Source organism: Terrapene carolina, unplaced genomic scaffold (genome assembly GCF_002925995.2).
Source record: "Terrapene carolina triunguis isolate 2854851 unplaced genomic scaffold, T_m_triunguis-2.0 Scaffold88, whole genome shotgun sequence".
NCBI classification, from domain to species: Eukaryota; Metazoa; Chordata; order Testudines; family Emydidae; genus Terrapene; species Terrapene triunguis.
The window spans coordinates 36198309-36222006 of record NW_020664439.1 but is presented as its reverse complement, the minus strand read 5'-3'; the positions used below and the strand labels follow the sequence as shown (position 1 = coordinate 36222006).

At 44.4% G+C, this 23698-nt stretch overlaps 1 protein-coding gene across 1 annotated transcript in view; it reads left to right on the top strand.

The window, feature by feature from the left end:
* The window catches only part of PLD1 (phospholipase D1), a 100844-nt gene that overhangs the window by 19464 nt on the left and 57682 nt on the right, over positions 1 to 23698 (top strand). Inside the window, exons 2-8 of the mRNA XM_024221289.3 lie at positions 5688 to 5873; positions 7245 to 7372; positions 7708 to 7853; positions 8791 to 8899; positions 9378 to 9443; positions 18058 to 18116; positions 20225 to 20317. Coding sequence (XP_024077057.1) covers positions 5720 to 5873; positions 7245 to 7372; positions 7708 to 7853; positions 8791 to 8899; positions 9378 to 9443; positions 18058 to 18116; positions 20225 to 20317 — 755 coding nt within the window. The 5' untranslated portion in view covers positions 5688 to 5719. The remainder of the gene's footprint in view (positions 1 to 5687; positions 5874 to 7244; positions 7373 to 7707; positions 7854 to 8790; positions 8900 to 9377; positions 9444 to 18057; positions 18117 to 20224; positions 20318 to 23698) is intronic.

The window sequence follows — 23698 nt, the reverse complement described above, 5'->3', positions numbered from 1 at the left end:
GATCGGCGGCGGCAGTTCAGCGGCAGGTCCTTCGCTCCTAGAGGGAGTGAGGGACCTGCCGCCCCTGAATTACCGCAGGTGCCGCCCCTCTCCCTTGGCCGCCCCAAGCACCTGCTTGTTAAGCTGGTGCCTGGAGCCGGCCCTGGGAAGAGGCAAGCCATGGCTTTGCTTGCTCCTCGCTCCTCCCTGTTGCCTTTCCAGCAAGTTGCTCCTCGTGGCAGCAACTCAGAAGCAGCCCCTGTGCTCAGGAGCTGCCATTCTGGTCAGGCCTTAAGTAGGTCACATTAGGGGTGAGGTGGGAGGGGGAGACAGGGAATAGGTAGTAATTGAGCTGGTAATTTATGGCGCTTGGGCTAGATTTTTGCCACAGGGACACGACCTATACTAAGAAATGCATGTTGCTGCCCCATCCCAGGGAGAGAATTGTGGCTCATGGAGCCATACTTCCGTCTCTGCACCTGCTTTGCTCCAGGGGATTGTCTGTCTGTACCAGCAGCAAATTATCACCCCCACTGCTGCCTGTGCCAGCTGCACTCTGCTGACTTGTACTATCTGGCTGCTACTGTGAAAGCAGATGTAGCCGAAATAGAATTCTTCCCTAAGTTATCCACTGGCAAACAGGCCTGCAGCAGCCCCTAGCAAATAACCGGACTCAATACATTTGTTAATAGTTTACCCATTAACTTATTATGTCAATTCATCTGACAAGCAGGACTCTTGTGCCTGGCACAATAAAGAACGAAGGGAAGGTGAATACGTTATGATCGATACCGAACCAACCCTGTATATATTCATCCTTGACATAATCTCTAAGGTGCTTGTTTGCCATTTCTTCTCATCAAGTCTTTATCGCCACAGCAGGCGATAACGATGGAAAATCATTATCTGTGTCTGTATTAACTTTTACCACGCAAATCCTGCTCTTTTACAAGCCCAGTTGCCATCATGATTCATTGGGCTGAACTTAGAAGGATAAAACACATCTTTTCAGACTGAAGAAAATTCTATTTCCTTTCCAGATATAAATGCAGATAGAATAAATACGTAGTGTTCTGCTGCTAGTGGCCATCCCTTAATGGCATGCATATGCTAGAAGTGGCAATGTCCTAGTAAAATAATTGCATAGCATAATGGTGGTGGGGCGGGAAATGAAATATACTGTTCTCTTGTAGGTTTGATCCACCAGCCTAGGCAAAGCTCTTACTGACATTAGCGGTGCAGTATCAGGTCCTGTATTCAATATGAAATCACACTTATAAACTTCTCCGTGTTATTCTGGAATGTCAGTAATTGGTCTGGTGAGGTGAGCACACTGGGAGACCCATGTTTTCTAGTGGACTGTATATTCTGATCTGGAAGCATTTGGAATTTTACAATTCTATAGAGCAGGGGTCGGCAACGTTTGGCACGCGGCTCGCCAGGGTAAGCACCCTGGAGGGCCGGGCCAGTTTTATTTACCTGCTGACGCGGCAGGTTCGGCCGATCGCGGCCCCCACTGGCCACGGTTCGCCGTCCCGGGCCAATGGGGGTGGTGGGAAGCGGTGTGGGCGAGTGATGTGCTGGCCGTGGCTTCTCGCCGCCCCCATTGGCCCGGGACGGCGAACCGCGGCCAGTGGGGCCGCGATCGGCCGAACTTGCCGCGTCAGCAGGTAAATAAAACTGGCCCGGCCCGCCAGGGTGCTTACCCTGGCGAGCCGCATGCCAAACGTTGCCGACCCCTGCTATAGAGCCAGTCATCAAACACACACATGGTGAAACTCCACTGGAGTCACCGGGGTGAAATTTAATCGAATACACTTTTCCGGCTGGTTTGAAAGGGCTGTCAACTGCGGCTGTAAAGACTCCGGCATACCTGTCCTCAGTGCTGAAAGGAAATCTCCTGTGACTGTGGTTTACATACCATACAAAATGCTTAGGCAGAGGCATGCAAGGAGCCAGGAGACAAAATGTAGATCTCCTGGGCACAAGTGAGTTGCCTTTGCATCTGGTCACGACAAGGAAAAGTGTAGCATTGTTCTTCACGTTAATGCAGAACTTGCATTAAAGGCCAGGCTGTGTAGTGATGTAGAATAGAGGATGAAAATGAGTGGTTTCGTAGTTTTGCATTTTAATCTATACTTTTTATTTCCTTTCCTTGGATAAAAGGGGTAGAAAGGTGTGTGTGTGTGTGTGTGTGTGTATGTTTGTGTGTGTGTTTACAGAAAGGCATCTGACAATTCTTGAGAGTCCTCAATGAGTCTACAACTAGCCAGAAGTGTCATCCCTTTTAGCCCAGTCAAGGACTCTTTGCCACTGTGACATAAGGGGCTTCATGGATGATTGGAAGGTGTCAGAACCACTAACATGCTTAAAAATCACTCACAAAGAACTGATACGCTAGGCCTGACCCTGATTTCGCGCTTTTATTACACTCATGAAACCGAATTGATTCTGGATTTGCACTAATGTAACTGAGTGGAGAATCTGACCCTGTGTTTCCTGGCTCTGCCTGCATGGAATTGCTTTCTGACACAACCAATCCTTTTATTTTTTAGAATTACATAGCATTACCTTTATTTCAAGACAGTATCAAATATTCTTTAAAAGCATCTAAACACATGAGTTATTGTTTTAAAAGGTGAAGTGAATTATTTCCAAAAGTTACAAATCCCCCTTTCCAAGCAAACAATTCTGTACAAAATTTAACAGCAGAAATGACACGTGACTCTTGTAAATCGTTTCTTTGAAGGGGGTCAGATCCTCAGCTGGTATAAATGGGACTTAAAACCACTCTGATTCACGCCTGCTGACAATCTGTCGCTGATCCTTTTCAGTGTAGTTGTCAAGCTGTGTGTTTATGGTGGAGTCATACAAAGGTTGATGGGACTCTTATTATGCTGATATGTAGGAGGGTATTATCTGGGGTTAAACATAACCGTGTTTAAGGACGAGGGATTTGATCCTGCAACTTTTAATCATATTGAGCTGCACTCGCACAAGAAGTCCAACTGAAGCCATGAGCTTGTTCATGTGGGTAAGCCCTGCTGAACCTTAATGAGGGTTGCAAATTGGACAGTAGGGCCGAAGGAAAATAAATCTTAAAAAACCAAACCAAACCCATGAGCAACGAAAAGGGATGTAAGATCTTACTAGATTTGTGTCATGTCTCGTTTTCTTCAGATTTTCCACTGACTCAAGTTACTAACAGGAACAAGGAGGTAGGGAGTACGTTAGTCATAATTGCAGGAAACGTCTTCCAAAATGCTGCTGCTTAGTTGTAGATGACCTGACTCTGATGCTGTTTTTCCTTTGCTCACCACTTGCTTCTTCCACTAACATAAAGAGTACTAGGTGTAACCTCCTGCAGGCTCATTAACAATGAAGAGATTTACTCAAGTGCTGTGTAACTTGTAACAAGCCCTTTAGAGAGGAACAATGGTCCAGTGGCTAGGACACTAGATTGTGACTTGGGACTCTGCTCCGTCATTGACTTCCTGTATGACTTTGGGCACGTCACTTAGCCCTGGTCTACACTGGGACGGGGGGACGATCGATCTAAGTTACGCAACTTCAGCTACGTGAATAACGTAGCTGAAGTCAATGTACTTAGATTGACTTCACTGCAGTGAGTCGACTGCTGCTGCTCCCCTGTCGACTCCACCTGCGCCTCTCGCCAAGCTGGAGTACAGGACTCGACAGTAGAGTGCTCGGGGGTCGATTTATCGTGTCTAGACTAGACACGATAAATCGACCCCTGCTGGATTGATCGCTGCCCGCCGATCCGGTGGGTAGTGAAGATGTACCTATAGTCTCTTTGTGCTTCGGTCCCCCATCTGTAAAACAGGGATAACAGCACTGCCTGCCCCGCCCCGCAGCGGTGTTGAGAAGATAAATACATTAAAGATTGTGAGGTGCATGGACAGGACTGGCCTTAGGGAAAATGGCGCCCTGGGCAAACTTGTATTTTGGCGCACCTCCCCCTCATTGCCCCTGGTCCCTGTGGGCTCCCCACTCCCCCTTTGTCCCTAGTTCCTGCACTCCCAGCCCTTGCACCCCCTTTACCCCGCCCCTCCTGCGCCCCCAGCCACTGCCCCTCTCCTGCACCCTCTTTACTCCTAACCTCTGCACCCCCCTCCTGAGCCCACGTGGGGAAACTGATCTGGATGCATGGAGCAGCTGGCATTGCTGCCCGCTGTCCCCTGGAACGTTGCTCCGCCGCACACCCCTAGGTGTCTGGGGCGAGGAGCGACGTCGGGGATCCCTGCATCCAGGTCACTTTCCCCACCCGGGCTGCATAAGGGGAGGGCAGAGAGCAGCAGCTTTTGATGCTTGCCTCACAGCACAGCCCAGGTGGAGAAAGTGACCAGTATGCATCGAGCACTTGGTGTTGCTCCTCGCTTCCCCTCCCAATCCCCTATGGGGGCACGGAGGAATGTTGGGGGGGTGAGCTGTATCTGTGGGTCACCACTTCCCCCGCCCCCCCAATGTTCCTCCGCTGGGAGGAAGCAGGGAGAAATCTGGAAGTCCCCCAGGAAGCAGCTTCTGACACTACACCGGCAGCGTGCACCTTTGCACAGCTGCATGGCGCCCCCTTGACCACTGTGCCCTGGGCGGCTGCCTGGGTGGCCCACACCTAAGGCCGGTCCTGTGCATGAAGGTATCTCCTGAGATACTAGGAGAGTGGAGGCCATAGAAGATCCTTTAATTCAAGGAATTAATATTGTTCTTTTAATCACAAAGGAAAAAGCAGGTAACAACTTCTACTGACTTTGGATGTTTCTTTCTCTGTTCCACATCGGTTTGAAAATGTAGCGATGTATGAAGCAGTTGTAGCTGGTAATGTTAGTGAACCAGATAGGGCAACGGGTTGTATTTTGTGTTTTTATCCTGTGCATGATTTATTACACAATTAGCTGCACATTAATGCACTGACTGAGCAAGTTCACTGTTTGCTTTCCATTTAAAATCAGAGCAAGAGAGTGCTTCTAAGGGTATGTCTACACCGCATCTGGGAGAGAGCCTCCCAGACTGGGTCAGCAGATTCATGCTAGTGGGACTTGCCCTAGTGCTCTAAAGATCACAGTGTAGTAGGCAGTGCTTTTACATTGCAACTCAGGCTGGAGCCCACACCCCCCTCCCTAGGCTTGAGCGCCCAAGCTCCAGCCCAAGCTGCAACATAAAAGCTACACAGCCAGTTTTAGAGCCCTTGCGCGAATCTGTTGACCCGACTGAGAGGCTTGCTCCCAGATTCTGTGTAGACATATTCCAAGTGACATCCAATCCTGGTGATGCCCTCATAGTTAAAACATCAGTATTTCAAATGGGAAACACATAACCTTTAATGGAAATGTCCTGGGGCCCCACTCCTGCTGCCGTTGAAATCAAAGGGAAATTTTCCATTCCAGCTGGAAGCTGCATTCACTTTTCTGCTGAGCCCTCCCTACTCTGTTGAAATTGTCCTCCTCTGTGTCCACAGGGGCCAGGCGTGCTGTAGTGTGCCTGTAGAGGGCATTCCAGAGGCTGTGATAGATTGGAGGAATCCAAGGTTACAGGTCCATTTGAACTATGCTGCCACAGAGACGGTGGGGAAGCCAGGGGTCTCCACACACCAGGCCCTTAACCACAGATAGGTTCAGGTGGATGCAGGGGAATCTATCATGTATGATGCTGCAGAAACAATAACAATGCTGATCCCTTCTCTTGAACAGCCCCCTGTGTTGTTGGTGAGCGAGCATTTAAGATGTCACTGAGCAGTGAAAGAAGAGTAAATACCTCAACGCTGAAGAAAATTGCGGCAGATATGAGCAATTTAATAGAGAACCTGGACACCAGGGAGCTCCACTTTGAGGGGGAAGAGGTGGATGCTGACGTGTTAAATGATCCGAAAACAACTGGTGAGTTAGTGTCCATCTGTTTTCACCATATGTCCCACTAGGATTTAGCAATGCAGTGCAGCTGAGGCGAAGATGAAGCTTTCAGTTTGATGGTGTTAGGGAGTGTGGGTGGGGAGAGTGAGAGAGTGGGCCAGGATTTTGAAGCTCTGATAGGGCCTCGTGAAACTGTACTTGGTTCTTTAGGGCTGTGAAACCTTTAAAGTGATGGCGCCATCTTGCAAAGTACTTTGTGATGCCTACAAAAAACGTAGTGATGCCCTCGACCTAAACTGGGAGTTGAGGGTGTTCAGCATCATGAAGGATCAAACCTGGATTTGAGGATTCAAAGTACCTCGTAGGAGTTGCTCAGCAGGAATGAGCCATAAGAAGCACATCCAAAGCCCATTGAAATCAGTGGAAAGACTCCTACTGGTTCCTATAGGCTCCGGATCAGGCCTTAATTAAGCTTTAAGATTTAATTTGGATTTCCTTTCTTTTGTTGTGTTTTAAGGTATAAACCCTTCATTTCATTTTGGCACAGCAGCTGCACATCACTGCACCTGTCTGTCTGTCATCTATGCATTTCTAGCTATCTAATAAAGGCAGGTTGGCTTTTTTGTTTGATTGTTTTTTAAACAGGATTAATGTTTTTTTTCTAATCTGCTCGAGATTTCTGACACTTAGCTGTTTTAGAACTCTTTAAAATAATACTTACAAACTACTCTGAAATTGTCAAAACGCTGCTTCTTGTCATGCCTACAATTTCCATTAGTACCTGGGTGACCTGTTGCAAATTGTCGAAGTTTATGAATGAGTAAGTCTGCAAACATACACAAATAACCCCCACCAAAAAACCTTGCTACACAAAACACCCTTTTGTTCACTTATTTGACAAGTGTAATTTAATTTTAATTATTCCTGATAACACCTCATAATACATCAGTAAACATCCTGTAATATATTTTGTAACATGGATGAAGACTTAGTGATAGAAGACCTCATCACAGCACTTTGCTATTAAATCTTTGCTGAAGAGATGGGTGAGGCTGCTCATTTCGTGCATGAATTATGGAATGTGTTGCTTACCTACGTGCAAACTGCTGAGGTTTTACTGTATTTCTCCAGGTAACCATTGACCCTATTTTATGACAAGAAATTGCTATATCTGGCATTTGAACTCTTCAAGTCAGATGACTTAATGTGAAGGCTTCTATGAGCTGAGGTGCAATAGGCTTTAATAAGGCATGATATGCATTGGGGAAAAATAAGACTACAGAACTTCAAGATTTTATATACTCATTATTAACCTGTTACATTATCCCTTAGCTATTACAGTCTTATTCATAGTTTAAAATAGTGTTAAGCTAATTACTATTTTATGATCATTTGCAGTGGGCATCCCATTCTCTGCAATTTATAACACTCAAGGGTTCAAAGAGCCTCATATACAGACATATCTAACCGGATGTCCGATTAAAGTCCGAGTTCTGGAAGTAGAACGCTTTACCTCAACAAAAAAGGTCAGAACGTGAATGTTATTGGAACATTGTTTTAAATCTCAATCCCATTTTTAATTTCATGCTCCTATTACCATGTTAACACATCACTTACAAGTTAACTTTCTGTAAATCAGCTAGTGGGTTTTAGAAAATATGAATACGTCTGTCTGGGAATAACTCTATCAAGGACAATATGAATAATCTTTGCCTGTTCTGTTTAGAGTCTAATAAAAATTGTAAGTAAAAGTCATAAGGAATGGCTATACCTTTAAATAAAAAATGATAAACTCTAGAGGATTTAATGCTAGAAGATTACCCATTGAGTACTGAAAGACTGGTGCTATTCTTTCCTGTAGGTACCAAGTCCAAATGTTTACACTATTGAGTTCACACATGGAGATTTTACATGGCAAGTGAAAAGGAAATTCAAGAACTTTCAAGAATTCCACAGGGAACTGCTGAGATACAAAGCCTTCATACGAATTCCTATCCCTACAAGGAGGTAGCTATTTTATGCAGTCTTACAAATATGGTTCAAGGCCCAAATTGCATTAGAAAGAAGTGAAAAGCCTGATTCTCTCTTACCCTTGTAGTACACAGGTGTAACTCCATTGACTTCCAAGATTCACTCCTGATTTACCCTGGTATAAATGAGAGGAGAATCAGGCTCAAAATCAACGTATTAGTAAGCAGCAGTAATCTGATTGATCCAATGATCTCTCTCTTGCAATATGTAAAAAGCATGTGGGACATTTTGTGCAGTCAGTTTTTAAGCAGAATTTCCCATCGAAATCATTGGGTCATTGTGCTTAAAAATGTATAGCACAATATGGCCTCTTACCTTTAAGGGCTTATATCTGTGAGTGCTGAGCTCTCTCAGTTTTCCTTCCCAGTGACTCTAATGAGGTGTTCAGCAGCTGGTAGGACTGGGCCCAAGGACTGGGACAGAGCTCCAAACATAAAGAGAGTTGTGGAAAGAGGCCTGAGTGGTGGAGTGTTACAAAAGGATAGTTTGGAGATTGGCATGGGAAGACAATAGGAAGCTGGGGGCAGTCGAGGAAACAAGAGTAAGGATTTTGGTGGGGTAGAGATATGAAAGGCTAAGGGATTAGTGAAACATAATGGTCCAATAACATGGTCCAAATTCTCTTCTGATTAAATAGGCAAAACTCATTTGAAGTCAGTGGATCCGTGGCCATTTGCATCAAAGGAGAATTTGGCCCAATATGCTCTGCTTTTTGCATTGTATTTTAGTTTGAATTGATTTGTACACAGTGATTTGTTAGACAATTTTACGCCTCCCCTTATCTTTCCTCGCTACGTGTCCCTCATTTTATAATAAAGTTTTAAATAGAACATCAGGACTCTTGTGCCAGAGGAAAAGACGCTCACGTTCTACTGATCAGACAAATAATCTGGGATTTTTTTTTTTCTTCCAGTCACACAGTTAGAAGACAAACTGTCAAAAGGGGAGAAGCGAGGCAGATGCCAAGTCTGCCACGCACGTCTGAGAACATGGTCCGAGAAGAACATTTTTCTAGTAGAAGAGTAAATGTCCTTTCTTCTTCTAAATACTTTGTTCAGAGATGTGGGTGTGCTGGTAGAAGACAGGCTGTTGACGTGTTGTGCTGTCCATCTTATTCTTGGGATTTTTCTGACTTTCACTATTTGGGGACCAGCTTGTTTGCAGAGCTGTGTTCTGACCAAGTTCACATGCCTTCTGTTTTGTTAGTAAATTCTTCTGCTTGGTGAACTGAAACTCTGCCAAGTTTAGAGCCAAATTGTCCCTGCTCAGAAAGTGGAAGAGACTGCCTCAAGGAGCACTCTGCCAAGATCTGAGTTATTTCCCCTTTGCTGGGATATTGTGGCGCAGTGGAGAGTGTGCTACATGCATGTGTATATGTATATTTTTTTTCATTCAATCGGTGGCTTCTTTTTATTCTCTTCATGACTTCCTGTAGCTATATAATTAGATTTTTATAGTAATCCCTACATCCTATCTAAAGTTTTCATGCTTGCATTGTAGAAACAACTGGAAGACTACTTGACAAAGATCTTAAAAATGCCCATGTACAGGAACTACCATGGAACGGTAAGTAGTGTGTACAATGGCTTAAGCCACAAATGAATGTTCTTTTCACATATAAGTATTTAACTGAGAGAAATAAATGCTGTAGTTTACTCTGAGGTATATTAAAAGCATTTTGCAGCCATTTTTATTAGGGCAAATATCTTCTCCAATGTCCAATTGTAAATCTGATTATAACCAAATAAAATGCTATACTATCAAGTTATTGGGGTGTCACAGCTACAACACATTGTGACAACCTGCTTGTTAAAGGCAGTCTTGTGCAGACAGCTCATTACACATGTAATACGACCGGCTTCTGATTGGTTCTGGGTAGCATTTAAGATGTTTGGTTGGTGATTCAAATGCCTAAATGATTGGGGTCTCTGCTATGTGGCAGATGTTAACTTCACTTTGGGAATCTTGGGAATTTAACCTCATAGGGCCAAACTGTGCTTTGGCTTATATCCCTTACAACCCCATTGACTTCAGCAAGTTTGTGTTGGTGTTAATAAGAAGAGAATTTGGCACCCTGGCTTCCCCAAGTAATTCATTCCCCCCACAGGAACGTGGTAATCTATATGTCCCCTCATTCCTATGAAACCTCATTGAAGTCAGATGGTTCACGTTATATCCAAAATTTGGCCCATATTGTGCAAGAATGTATCTCTTGAAAGCCATGTTATGTACTTGGAGTTTCACCTCATTGACTGTCCAAATTTTTCACCTGCTAGTTGGAGGAGACTTTAGAGGCCATAACTGTATGTGGATTTATTACTTCTCTTCTGTATCATCAGCAAAAAATGGTTTGTTGCAGAACTTACTGAATAAGCAGAGGGAGTTTATCCTTCTGAGCAAGACAAAACAATTGAGTACACTTGGTTTTAAAATGAGACAGAAACATAGACTCAACTTTACATCTTTAAGGGGGTATATCTGCTCACTATATGTACTGTTAAAGCAGCAAAGAGTCCTGTGGCACCTTATAGACTAACAGACGTATAGGAGCATGAGCTTTCGTGGGTGAATACCCACTTCTTCGGATGCAGCCGAAGAAGTGGGTATTCACCCACGAAAGCTCATGCTCCTATACGTCTGTTAGTCTATAAGGTGCCACAGGACTCTTTGCTGCTTTTACAGATCCAGACTAACACAGCTACCCCTTTGATATATGAACTGTTGTTTCAATGTTGCCTATGCCAAATGTATCAGTGTGAAATCTGCACCACAAATGAACTGGCTGCCATTTAAAGAAGCTCTGCTGTTGTGAACAGTGGCATATGTTGAGGCGGGAGATTTAATTCAGCGTATATGGCATTGGATCCATTTTCCCACTGTCCTGTATGCAGGCATTGCCTTGTCAGATCTCTCTGATATTGTCCACTAATCTAACAACGCAGCTCGTACATCTTGGTCCTGCTAGTGAAGGCAGGGGACTGAACTCAATGACCTTTCAAGGTCCCTTCCAGTTCTATGAGATAGGTATATCTCCATATATTATAACGCCAGAGACAGGGCATTAGGGGAAAAAAATACTAAACATGCATCATCTGCACCCTGGGCTCTCTGCAGGTAAAGCCCATGGACCATGAGCAGCTGTGTTTCTCTCTCCTGTCTTCCTCCAGTGCAGCTCCTGTGACGGGTTCAGTCACAGAGATCCCCTTGGGACTGTCACCTGATGTGCTGAAATTACCTCTGAGCCCATTTTTCCCTGCCAGCTTGGGACTCCAGAACCCTGCTTTATTGAGCCAGACACGCTAGCGTGCTGCAATACAGACCCAGGGTCTGGGCCACCCCCCCCCCCAAGCTGCAGACTTTAACTAACAATAGCTCAGCAGGTTACCTGTCTCCAGCACCCAGACCCCCAGCTCCCAATGGGAGCCAAACCCCAAATAAGTCCGTTTTACTCTCTATAAAGCTTATACAGGGTAAATTCATAAATCGTTCACCCTCTATATCGCTGATAGAGAGATATGCACAGCTGTTTGCTCCCCCAGGTATTAATCACTTACTCTGGGTTTATTAATAAACAAAAGTCATTTTATTAACTATAAAAAGTAGGATTTAAGTGGTTTCAAGTAATAACAGCCAGAACAAAGTAAGTCACAAAGCAAAATAAAACAAAACACGCAAGTCTAAACCTGACACATTAAGAAACTGATTACAGGTAATATCTCACCCTCAAAGATGTTCCAATAAGCTTCTTTCACAGACTAGACTCCTTCCTAGTCTGGGCCCAATCCTTTTCCCTGGTACAGTCTTTGTTAGATCCAGCAGACATCTCAGGTGGTAAGCAGGGGTTTTCTCATGACTGGCAGCCTCTTTTGTCCTGCTCCACCCCCTTTTATAGCTTTGACACAAGGTGGGAATCTTTTGTCTGTGCTTGTCCCCACCCCACCTCATCAATGGAAAAGTACAAGGATTAAGATGGATTCCAATATCATGTGACATAGTCAAATGTCACTGTACGATCCCTAGTCTCCATTCTTCCTGGGTTGGCCCACAGGTACACAGGAAGGCTTGCAGGTAAATAAACCATTTACAACCAATTGTCTTAGTCAATGGGAGCCATCAAGATTCTAAACCACCATTAATGGCCCACACTTTGCATAATTACAATAGGACCTCAGAGCTATACTTCATGTTTCTAGCTTCAGATACAAGAATGATACATGCATACAAATAGGAGGAATATATTCAGTAGTTTATAACCTTTGTTATGTTACCTTACAAGAGACCTTTTGCATAAAGCATATTCCAGTTACATTATATTCACACTCATAAGCATATTTCCATAAAACATATGGAGTGCAATGTCACAGCTCCATTTTGTCCCTGACCAGCAGAGACAGATATTGTTCTGTACATACATTCTTAGAGTATTGGTTGGCTTTCAGTGGATTTGACTTCTGTCAAGCACTCAGTGAGAACTTGCCTTGTGATGTTGGCTGCACTGCTCAGTGCAACAGGTGATGCAGTTAATGGGGAAAGAGAGATGCTGGGAACAAAACATTTATTAATGTATTTAAGATGATCATTCTCAGACCAGAGACAAAGCTGCAGATTTCTGATGTTCACCTTGGACTGGCGTCTGTCCTTACAATAGTACGGGTGTGTTGCTGTTCTTGTGTGGAAAAAGTCTGTCGCTTGAAAACGGAGGGATGTGCTGCTTGTTTTGCTGTTATGTGCAAATTTTGGCTCCTGTGTGTTAGGCTTTGCAAGTCCTCAGGCTGAGGTCCAGCTAGATCTTTGACTTGTAGATGTCTCCAGCTGAATTCTTTGCAAGTTCAGGCATGGGGCTAACTTGAGTGATTCATAAAGGCCAGATGACCCATGTGATTTATTGCCCCCTGAATCTTGTGAGGATCCTCTTCTTGTTAATCCAGTCCCCCTAGAGGTGTTTTAACAACTGATCTGAACAATTCCATTCAATTCATTCCGGATATGCTTTTATTGTGTATTTGTGGCTTGTGTGTTTCGTTCATTTGTACATAATTGGCTCAGCTTGGATGACATGGGCAAACCTAACCTGTAGCTCTTTTCACCCTTGTTGAGGAGCTCAGGGCTATGAAACACTGTGGGATGTAAAGAGACTTACGTAATGTGTTGAATATACAACTCGTGTCTAACTGTTTTGCCTGCAAACTAGAAAATAGTATGCACCTAAACATTGTTTAGTGATGTAACAAGGGCTGCGCTCTTTGACTATGTAACCCAGAATGGGAAAGTTCATAACTGTCTCCTCAAATTTTTCTTAATGGAATATTTGTGTGTCTGCTGTTGTGGCAGGGTATTTGACATGGAGCTGGCAGCTAGTTGAGGGTATAGTTAACGTTGCCTGTTATGATAATCAGATACATCATGATAATCAGATACAAGTACACCTCTACCCTGATATAACGTGACCTGATATAACACAAATTCGGATATAACACGGTAAAGCAGCGCTCCGGAGGGGGCGGGGCTGCGCACTCTGGTGGATCAAAGCAAGTTCGATATAATGCGGTTTCACCTATAACGCGGTAAGATTTTTTGGCTCCCGAGGACAGCGTTATGTCGGGGTAGAGGTGTAATTGGGGAAATTGGGCAAGGGTGGCTCAAATACCTTGTAAAGCCATTTCTATGGGCTTGATTTGAAGTTAAATGGAAAGACTCCATTGAGTTTAATTGCCTTTGGATCAGGACATATATGAGCTTGATAGTTAAAAGATTCCAAAATAACCCTAGTTTAAACCAATAATTGTCCATGCAGCCTTTTGCACTGGCTTTACAAAATCAGTTTAAAATTACACTTCAAATTAATCCAGTGCAACAAGATAAGCCTTGAATGAGTTTCACAGCTATACAATTAAAGAACACTTCACACACCCAACTATGGTTGCTATTTAAGGCTCTTATCCTGCAATTAGATCTGCTAGGGCAGACCCCAGCAGCCATACAGAGCCCCACACTGCCAGATCTGATTACAGGACTGTAGCAAACAAGAATAATGTTTACATGTGTATTTAGTATAAAGCAATTTTTCTGTGTATGATAAAATTGGAACACTGTCCTGGAACCATGTTATTCTGAGCACTGGTTATGTAGTGTATTATTATGTTGCCAGAGCTACTAGTGAACTATTTGTTTTACCATTTTTAAAAAAAAACTAGAGCTGCAATGAAAAACAGACTTTGGAGCTGCTGAATCCTACTTAAAAGGGCAAATTCATCTGAACAATCTTTCTCAAAATCTTGCATAAATATATCATAAGTGCTTGGTTCAGCAGGGGGAAAAAAAGATGGTTAAAATGTCTTGTGTCTCCACGTTGCAGCTGTTATTTCATCTTTCATAGCTCATTTGCTCTTCAGCTGATCTGCTATGTCTGTTTTTCCCCCCCACCTCTTGTTACAATATCATTGAAACTTCAGCCCCCATCTCATAGTTAAAATATTTTGCTACAGATCGCTGTGAAACCTGAGTGGGATGTCCGGTCACCACAACAACAGCTGGGTAGTGTAAGAATTCAAATGTAAAGGAGATGAAAGGGTACTGCTATCCTACTATCCTCTATTTCAATTTTCTTTGTGAATTATGAGATCCTCAGATTAAAGGCACTGTACCAGTAAAAGTATTTAACAAAATAATAATATTGATAATGATATCACATAATCATATTTTTCCATTCCATTAAATAACTTTTCCTGTAATCTACAGGATTTTTCCATATTGAAGCCCCAGGCCTGCAAATGCTTACCTGCTTAGTTTTATGTATTTGAATAATCTAATGGACGTCCAGTGTGACTACTCACATGCATAAAAAGAAACACAGGAGCTAGGATTGGGGCCAAAAGGCCAAGCTTTGCCTTCTGATGCTCTCACAGGACATAGGATTTCATTCGATGTTGTGCACATACAGACCTACTCAAGGGCTGAGTTTGTCCTAAAGGATCTCATATGGCATTCGTATTTGGCTACCATCAGGAGCAGACCAGTCAGAGAGGAATGTGGTTCTGTGTTTGTGTTACTATGGACACCATTTTAAGGACTGATTGGGTGGAGGGGACTGGCAGCTATAATGTTGAACAATATTTGCCTTTGATCTGGCAGTTCCAGGCAATAAAGTTAAGCAAATAAACTGTTACGTTTCCATCTGAGTGGTAATTTCTCCTACATACCTGTTTTTCTTTTCCTTCTTTGAGCACAGTTAGTCTCTCACTTTCTCATTACTAAATGTTCCCCAAATAACAACCTAGTTACTTTTCAGAGCAAATGGCCAAGATTTTCATAAGTGGCTAGTGATTTTATGTGCTTTGGTATTTGGGTGCCCAATCTGAGAGGCCTGAAGGGGCCTGATTATCTGAGGTTGGATCCTCTGCACCTTTCAAGAAGCTGAAAATTTGTCCCCAGAGCTGAGACTGCCTGAGGTCCAACTTAAGCACCATGTAAAGGGCTTTAAATGGTACATAGGCCTTGCACAGGCTGTGCCGAATTTCACCCACAGAAAAGAATGGACTATTCATAGATGGCAGAACCTGTTTCTTCTTCCTTACCCAGGACAGATAGTGAGAATTTGTGAATTCAAAACCATGAAATATTTAGTTCTCTTTGCTTCATAAAAATGACAAAATCATAGGAAAAGCAGGAAATCAAGTATACAGATACTGACTTAGGGTTACCATATTTCAACAATCAAAAAAGAGGACACGGGGTGCCGCCCTAGCCCCGCCCCGCCATCGCAGATGTGGTAATTTCCATTTCCATACACTGATTTCCATCCGCCCTCCGACCTTCATGCCCATGTTCCATATTATCATCTGTATTAAAAACTGAGGCAAAGTATGCATTTCATTTTGGGGCCATACCTAGGTTATCTTTAATCTCCTTCCCATCTACTTTACATAGCGGGCTTAACCTCATCCTTCCTTATTCCCTTTCTATTTATATAACTAATAAACCTCTTTTTTTAAAATTCAGCTTGACTTTTAGCAATTCTCACTTTATTCCTACATTTTCTAACCTCCAAGGTGTAGCTTTCTTTACTGATCAATCCCCTTATCCATTCTCTGTAGGCTCTCTTCTTATTCCTAATAGCCTTTTTGAGGTGGTTATTCATCCAGCTGCGTCTGGGGTCTTTCCCTATGAGTGTGTTTTTCCCCCTTGCTTGGGTGCAAATTTCAGATAGTTTTCATATCGTTGATTTGAAGAAATTCCAAGACTCTTCCACATTTAAGTCCTTGAACTCTTCACTCCAGTTGACCTCTTTAACTCATTCCCTTAATTCCCAAAGTTTGCCCTTTTGAAATAAAAAAAAACAAAACATACTCGATGACCTGGTTTTGATTATCCTTCCATTTAATTTAAACTGAATCAACTTGTGATCACCTGATCCAAGGTTATTTCCTACAACTAGCTCTTCTATGATGTCACTACTTACCAAAACCAAGTCTAAAATTGCATATCACTTGTTGGTTCAGTGACCAGATGGCAGCTACAGGCCTGAGAGGACAGCAGAGCTGCCTGGCTGGGAGGGGAGGTTATGCTGTGCCCTAAAAAAAGCTGTAGCAAAATACTCTCCCCTGCTCTGCACCAGGGCAGGAATGGAACTGTGTCTCTGAGTTGCAATTTCTTTCTGGGACTCTTCCTGGAATGACACGGTTACATCCTGGCCTACAGGCTCGTTCTAGCCCTAAGGGCCCAAATCTGTCTTTCTGTCATGTTGTGTCAGACTTCCTACAGTTTGTGAGTAGTCCCACTGAGATCAGTGCAACTACTTCATAGTTATTATTCCACATGAGAAATGGTGGCAGAATTGGAGCCTAGGATTGTTGTGATCTGCGGCATGTCAAACCATTCGCTTCTGTTGATTTAATTTGTGGTTTGGAAATCGCCGTTTTCTGCCGTATGGCACAGAGCAAAGCTAAAGTGTGGCTCTGAAGCTTGGGATGAGCTTTTCAGGCCAAGGGGACCGTGAAACCCTTATGTAGTGTTGGCCCCATGGGGATTTTCACCATGATAAGGCTGTGCTCCTTTGCCAGTTCTGCATCTCTGGATCTAAGAGATGAGCGTAGCTATTGCAAAAGGGGAGTGATGTTATCAGTGGTATTTTTCTGAATACATTCTGACCTTGGATGCGTGTGGCTCCCGTTTATTTCTCATTAAGGTCAATTGCAGCTGTGTATGTGGATCTGAGATTTGAATTTAGCCCATTCAGCTCTGGATGGCAGCATATTTCATTAGAAAGTTAAGTTCTTCTTTCTGCCTCCTTGCTGCCAGATCAAATGAGAGAACCACCTCCTGCTTCCTCCCCGTGAGTGTTTGTGCACTTTGGCTAATTAACCCGATACAGACAAAGGAGAGTGGCTGAAATCTGTTTAGCTCTGTATCACGTGGGTCAGATTCTGCTCTCACTTTCAACCCAGTGGTGAGAGACGCTCTCTAACTGGATCTGAGACGATTAAACAGCAGCATATATGCCAGGAATGGTTTACTCTGCCAAGAAAGCCTGGTTGGTTGGAAGAGGTCTAGTTCTAGATTTTAATGCAGTTATGGAGCTCATTGTCGTTAGTTTGCTAATGACAAGAGGACTACACTTCTGCTTATCTGTATATTCTCCTGTGATCTCTCTGGATAACTTCAAGGTTTTTTGAATTGCGGTCAGTTGATGAACCCAAACATTTTACATGAGATTACAACAGACTTCTAGTTTATATTAGCAATTTTTGTCTGTCCATTTAATCACTGGCCTTTTGGTGGAGCCAACTGGCATGAGGCAGACACACATCTAGTGGAAACTGAACTGAGTCTATGAACTCAGTTCACATAGGTCACCAGACACTTATCAAGCAATGGTAAATTTTGTCATTACTGATGTGAACTGAATTTGAATCAGTGACCTACAGGTGACGGTTCCAATGGGTTTTTACCAAGCCTCTAAATAACCACATATAATGCCCCATAAAATCTGATTTTGGTTGTTTTGGTCTGATCCAAAACACATACATTTCTGTTGACTTCAGTGGGTTTTGGATTGAGCCCTAAAAAAGACGTTCCCACCTTTTCCTGCTGTTGAATTATTTTTGCTGTCAGTGTTATTTTTCCAAGCAAACTGATTTTGGGAGTCCAAAATATAAACAATGGGGAACTTTTTATTTTCCAGATGGAATTCATTGGTGTAAGTCAGCTGTCATTTATCCACGATCTAGGACCAAAGGGCATGTAAGTTGAATTTTATTTCTTTGTGTGCAGGGCCGGCTCCCGGCACCAGCTTAACAAGCAGGTGCTTGGGGTGGCCAAGGGAGAGGGGCGGCACCTGCGGCAATTCGGGGGCGGCAGGTCCCTCCCTCCCGAAGGACCTGCCGCTGAACTGCTGCTGCCGATCGCGGGTGTTTTGTTTTCCCCCCAGTGGCCACCGCCGGGCGCGAGCGCGGCTTTTTTTTTTTTTTGCTTGGGACAGCAGAAATGCTGGCGCCGGCCCTGTTTGTGTGAGTCACATTTCATCAAGAGCATCATTTTATAAAGAGAGACTGTCCAAATTGGTAGCTTTCCTGCCAAGCTAGCAATTAATTTGGGAACATCTTATCTTCCATTATTATTCACAAGAGGACATTACAACTGTGGAAATAATAATAAATGTAAAAGGCAGAACACATCTCATTGCCAGACTCACAGGGCCAAATTCATCCTGTCATTGACTGGAATTGCATCAAATAATAATATGGCCCAATGCAGACAACCAGAGCAATGTACAGTCCCTGTCATAACATGCTTACATCACTGGTTAGTTTATTTCTTGTATGATGGTGACATGAAAAGAGTGCACTGAAATCAAGAAAGGTCAATTTTTTTCTTTAAACTTCCCAACATTTCCGAAGTTTCCTTGAGCCGGGCGTTGACACTTAATTCCTTTCTTTTGAACACTATTAAATAGAAACTGTGTTGTTTCGGTTACCACCAAAAGTGTCTGTTGCTTTTGTAAACGGCATCGCAGGCAGTAGTGAAACTTTCTTCAGGTTATTTGGATGGGACATGGCTGTTTGAAATGCAGTGATTCCAGGCATCCAGTGTTATAAACAGGGAAGGACTTGACAGTGGGCAAGAAGGACGGAACCTTCTCTGTGTTAGGCCCTCTCGCAGATTTAAGAGCTCTTCACCACGTTGACATTCTCAGACTAAGGGCACGTCTTCACTGGCAACGATAAAGCTTTAACATGGCTTGTGTAGTCGTGGCACAGCTCCCAGCGCTCTAAAAAAACCACCACCACGAGGGGTGTAGCTACCAGCCCTGAGCGCTGGTGCACTCACTGTCTATACTGGCACGTTATAGCGCTGAAACTTGCAGTGCTCAGGGGTGTTTTTTTTTCACATCCCTGAGGGAGAAAGTTGCAGCGCTGTACAGTGCCAGCGTAGACCAGGAGCGGTACCAGGGTTTTTGCCGCCCTAGGCGGCAGCGCTCCTCCTCTGAGCATTCAGGGGGCCTAGGGTCTTCGACGGCGGGGGTCCTTCCGCTCTGCATCTTCAGGGCACTTCGGCAGCGGGTCCTGGAGCGAGTGAAGGACCCACCGCCGAATTTCTGCCAAAGATCCGGAGCGGAAGGACCTCCCGCAGCCGAATTTCCACCGAGGGCGGCAAAATGCCGCCCCCCAAATCCTGCCACCCTAGGTGACCGCCTAGGGTTGCCTAGTGGAAGTGCTGGCCCTGGCGTAGATAAGCCCTTAAGCTTGTAGTGCTTCAGTCTGCGCTGCAGCCCTTAGCTCTAACTCATTCCTGCTGTGCACAGAAGCGATTCTCGCTTTCCCTGCCAAGTGGGAGGGTAGGTTGGATGTATTGTCTATCCACCTAATCCTCCATGGCCTTCATTCTGCCCCGTTGCCATTCCCTGTTTGCACCCTAGATGCCTCTTTGCCCTCAGTTCATTTGTAAGCGGAGACTTTACCTTTAGCCCTTCTTATTGCTGGCATGGTATTTATTACAATACCACTGCTGTGACTGTGGGTTCAGTTCATTTGCTGGATGTACAATAGAGTTAGGTTCAAGTCACCCACTGCTTGGGAGGTGGATGAAATGTCTGAGACGCAAGGAGAATAAGAGAGACGACCTGACAATAGAAAATGAGAGAGAGGTGAGCCACTTCTGCTCCATTCTGCCCATGCCACCCAATGAGGTCAAAGGGGTCAGACAGATGTCACAGTGCTGTGTTTGACCTCGCCTATGTACCTCCAGGTCAGATTCCTCCAGTCCATATAGCTTCATCTAGGCATAATTAATAAGCTGTGTATGCATGTATCAAATTTGCCATTTATTTGTCATCTTTACATTTGTTTCAGAGAAGGTATGATCATGAAACGATCTGGGGGCCACAGAATACCTGGTCTGAACTGCTGTGGGCAAGGAAGGGTCTGCTATCGATGGTCCAAAAGGTACTGTAGAAGGGGGAGTTGTCTCTTTGGTGACTTTTTACCTATTAGAAAGACAAGTTGTGTGACCTCATGTCTTTTATTGCAGAGGTTTTCAACCTTTTCCTTTTTGAGGCCCCCACAACATGGCCCACCTGTACCACAATAATTGATTTTCTGCATATTAAAGCCAGGACTTATGTTAGGGGATAGCAAGCAGGGCAGTTGCCTGGGGCCCCATGCCACAGGGGCTTCCGCGAAGCTACATTGCTCAGGCTTTGGCTTCAGCCCTGGATGGCGGGGCTCAGGGCCCTGGGCTTTCAGCCACATGTGCAGGGCCATCCTTAGGCATATGCAGCATACAAGTCTGCGTAGGGCACCCGAAAATTTGGGGCACCTCTGGGGCTTAGTGTCCACCCTCCCTCCTCTTCCTATCCCTGTTCTGACCCTTTCTGCAGGCTCCCACCACTAGCTGCTGCAGCCTTTTGAGTCTTCCTCCCGAGAGGATCTAGTAACTTAAAAGTGAAAAAGCTTTCCAGCCTGCCAGACCTATTAGCACAACATTGAACCTGTGAAAGAGCCATTCAAGTAGTAATGAAGCCATTTAGCAGGCATTTGCCAACCCCCAGGTATATACTGTCAGTTTCCGAATTTACTGACAAAAACAGTTGTGCATTATTGTAATATTTACTCAGAACATGTTAGTCTACAGGATCTTAGTTTAAAATTTGCTTTAAAAACATTTCATTAGTGTGTTGCTGAAGATGATAAAATCACATCTCTAAAAAATCCTTGCATAGATTTTTAGATGCACAATCTGAGTATTCATCTTTAGCCTTAAATGCTTGGATCTTTAGACATATCGTTTTTTAAATAAATCCTTCAAAGGACCACCCTTATCTAAAATTCACATTTTAATTTTAGTGACTATAGTACGAAAAATTTGCTTCCAAAGCCTTTCTGTCCTTTCTGTCCATCCCTTTCTCCCTTCACTCCCCTGTTGAAGAGAGCCCCTAAAGGGACAACACACCTTTCCTGCCAGATAACTGAACAAATGAGTTTCCCTTTCTTTACTTCTGACTATTTGATGAACTAGTTTTAAGAGAACCCTCTAGCAGTATCAATACTTTAGTAAGATATAAAATCCTTTGTTATGCCCAAAATATTTGGAAACATATTTTTTAAAGTTGGTGAAATTTCATAAACATGTCTATTGTTATGGCGATCACACAAAGCAAATTAGTGTTCCCTTTTTCTAAAAGCAATGAATGTTGTTATGAACACACTAAACCTCTGTGACTGATTAATTTAAAATAATTTCTTTGTTTCAGTGAGTTATATATGTAGTAATCTGGAATGATTGCTTTATAAAGGCTTAAGAGTACATTTAGAATATAAAATCAGCTTAGAAATACCGATTAAGAAAATGTAAAACAGAGAAGAGCTGCATCATGTATTCCATAATATTTAATGTTGTATTCAGCAGGACAGCTGACTTGCCCTTACTACAAAGTTTTTGCAAATAAATCTCTGAAAAACTTCAGGGTATATCAAAAAACCTGTGACCGACATTTTTTATTCCCAAGGTTAGTGCTTTTAATTAGGTACCTTCTGCTTGTCCAGTCTTCATCTTCTGGCATGCAGTGGAAAACATGCTCCATTTTCTTTAGAAAGAAATTACAGAAGAGTGTTTTTTTCAAATGTCATTTGCTTCATTTGGGTTCAGGGAGTGGGTGATCAGGGAGGGGCAGGGAAGAGAGGAGGGAGACAGTAGGGAGAGGGCAGGGCCTGGGCAGAGTGGAGGTGGGGCCTGGGGCAGAGCAGGGGTGGAGTATAGGCAGGGCCCCAGGTGGGCTGGGGAGTTAGCCATCCCAAGCGGCAGCTTCACCCACTGCCCATGACAGCAGGTAAGAGGGGGTCGGCTCCCGCACACCCAGCACACGCTGCAGTCTCCTTAGGCAGGGGCCGTATTCACAGAGCCGAATGCGCCAGCAGTGCGCATCCTGCGTGAGGGAGATGGTATGGGGATCTCTGCGGGGAACTGTGACTCTCTGCCGCCGTGAGGCTTGGTATCCTTTGATGCCTCATGCCGCCCCCCCCGGGCTGCCATCGGGCAGAGGGGCACCAGTTTAATAATACTGCATAAGGCCCCATAAATCCTAAGGACAGCCCTGCCCATGCAGGGGGGCTTTGGCTTTCTATCCTGGGCCCCAGTGAATCTAATGCTAGCCCTGCTTGGCGGCCCCCGTGAAACCTGCTCGCGGCTCCCCAGGGGGACCCGGACGCCTGGTTGAGAACCAGTGTTTTATTGGACCAATTTCTGTTGATGAAAGAGACAAGCTTTCATGCTCCACAGAGCTCTTCTTCAGGTCTGGGAAAGGTAACGAGAGTGTCACAGCTACATACAAAGTAGAACAGATTGTTAAACATAAGGAGTTAACAGATTGCAAGAAACCATTCAGAATGAAGTGGGCCATTAACACTTCTGCAGTCATAGGACAAAGGAGAGTTACAAAGAGGGTTACAGATTGTTGCAATGAGACATAGAATCCATGTCTCTATTGAGTCCATGCTTTTTGGTGTCTAGCAGAGTTCTGAATTGAAGCTTTAACTTATTAGTTGTTCTAGACCATGTACTGAATGTAAATAGTCTCACTCACATTTCCTACACATAAGGTTGTAAAACTCATTCTTTCTATAACTGAGATTTCAGCAAAACTACAGAAACCTCTATGTATTCATAGATTATTTTTTTTCAAGGTCAGAAGATCAGCTAGTCTGACCTCCTGCCTACCACAGGATGGCTTTGTTTTTTCTCTAGTGTTTAATTCACAACAGAAATTACATGACAGCTCCCCATGTGAAACGTGATTGTGTAGCAGTCATCCAGCAGAAATGGCAATCCTGTCAGCCCCGCTCTCTCCCGTGCTGAACTGTCGAGGTGATGTGTTGTTGTTGCACGTGGAAGTTTTGGTTCAGTTTACCTAGGGTTACCATAATCCAGCAAGCAAAAAAGAGGACGGGAGGAGCCCCGCCCCTGTCCTGCCCTAGCCCCGCCCCTGCCCCTCCCACTTCCCCCCCTCAGAACCCCCAATCCTCCCCCCGCTCCTTGTCCCCAGACTGCCCCCTCCTGGGACCCCTGCCCCTAACTGCCCCCCAGGACTCCACCCCCTACCTAAGCTTCCCTGCCTCTTGTCCCCTGACTGCCCCCTCCAGAGACCCTCCCCCCATCCTAACTGGCCCCCTAGGACTCTACCCCCTACCTGTACCCTGACTGCCCCAACCCTTATCCACACCCCCACCCCCAGACAGACCCCTGGGACTCCCACGCCCCATCCAACCACTCCCCACCCCCTGACAGCCCCCCCCCCAGAACTCCCGACCCATCTAAACCCCTCTGCTCCC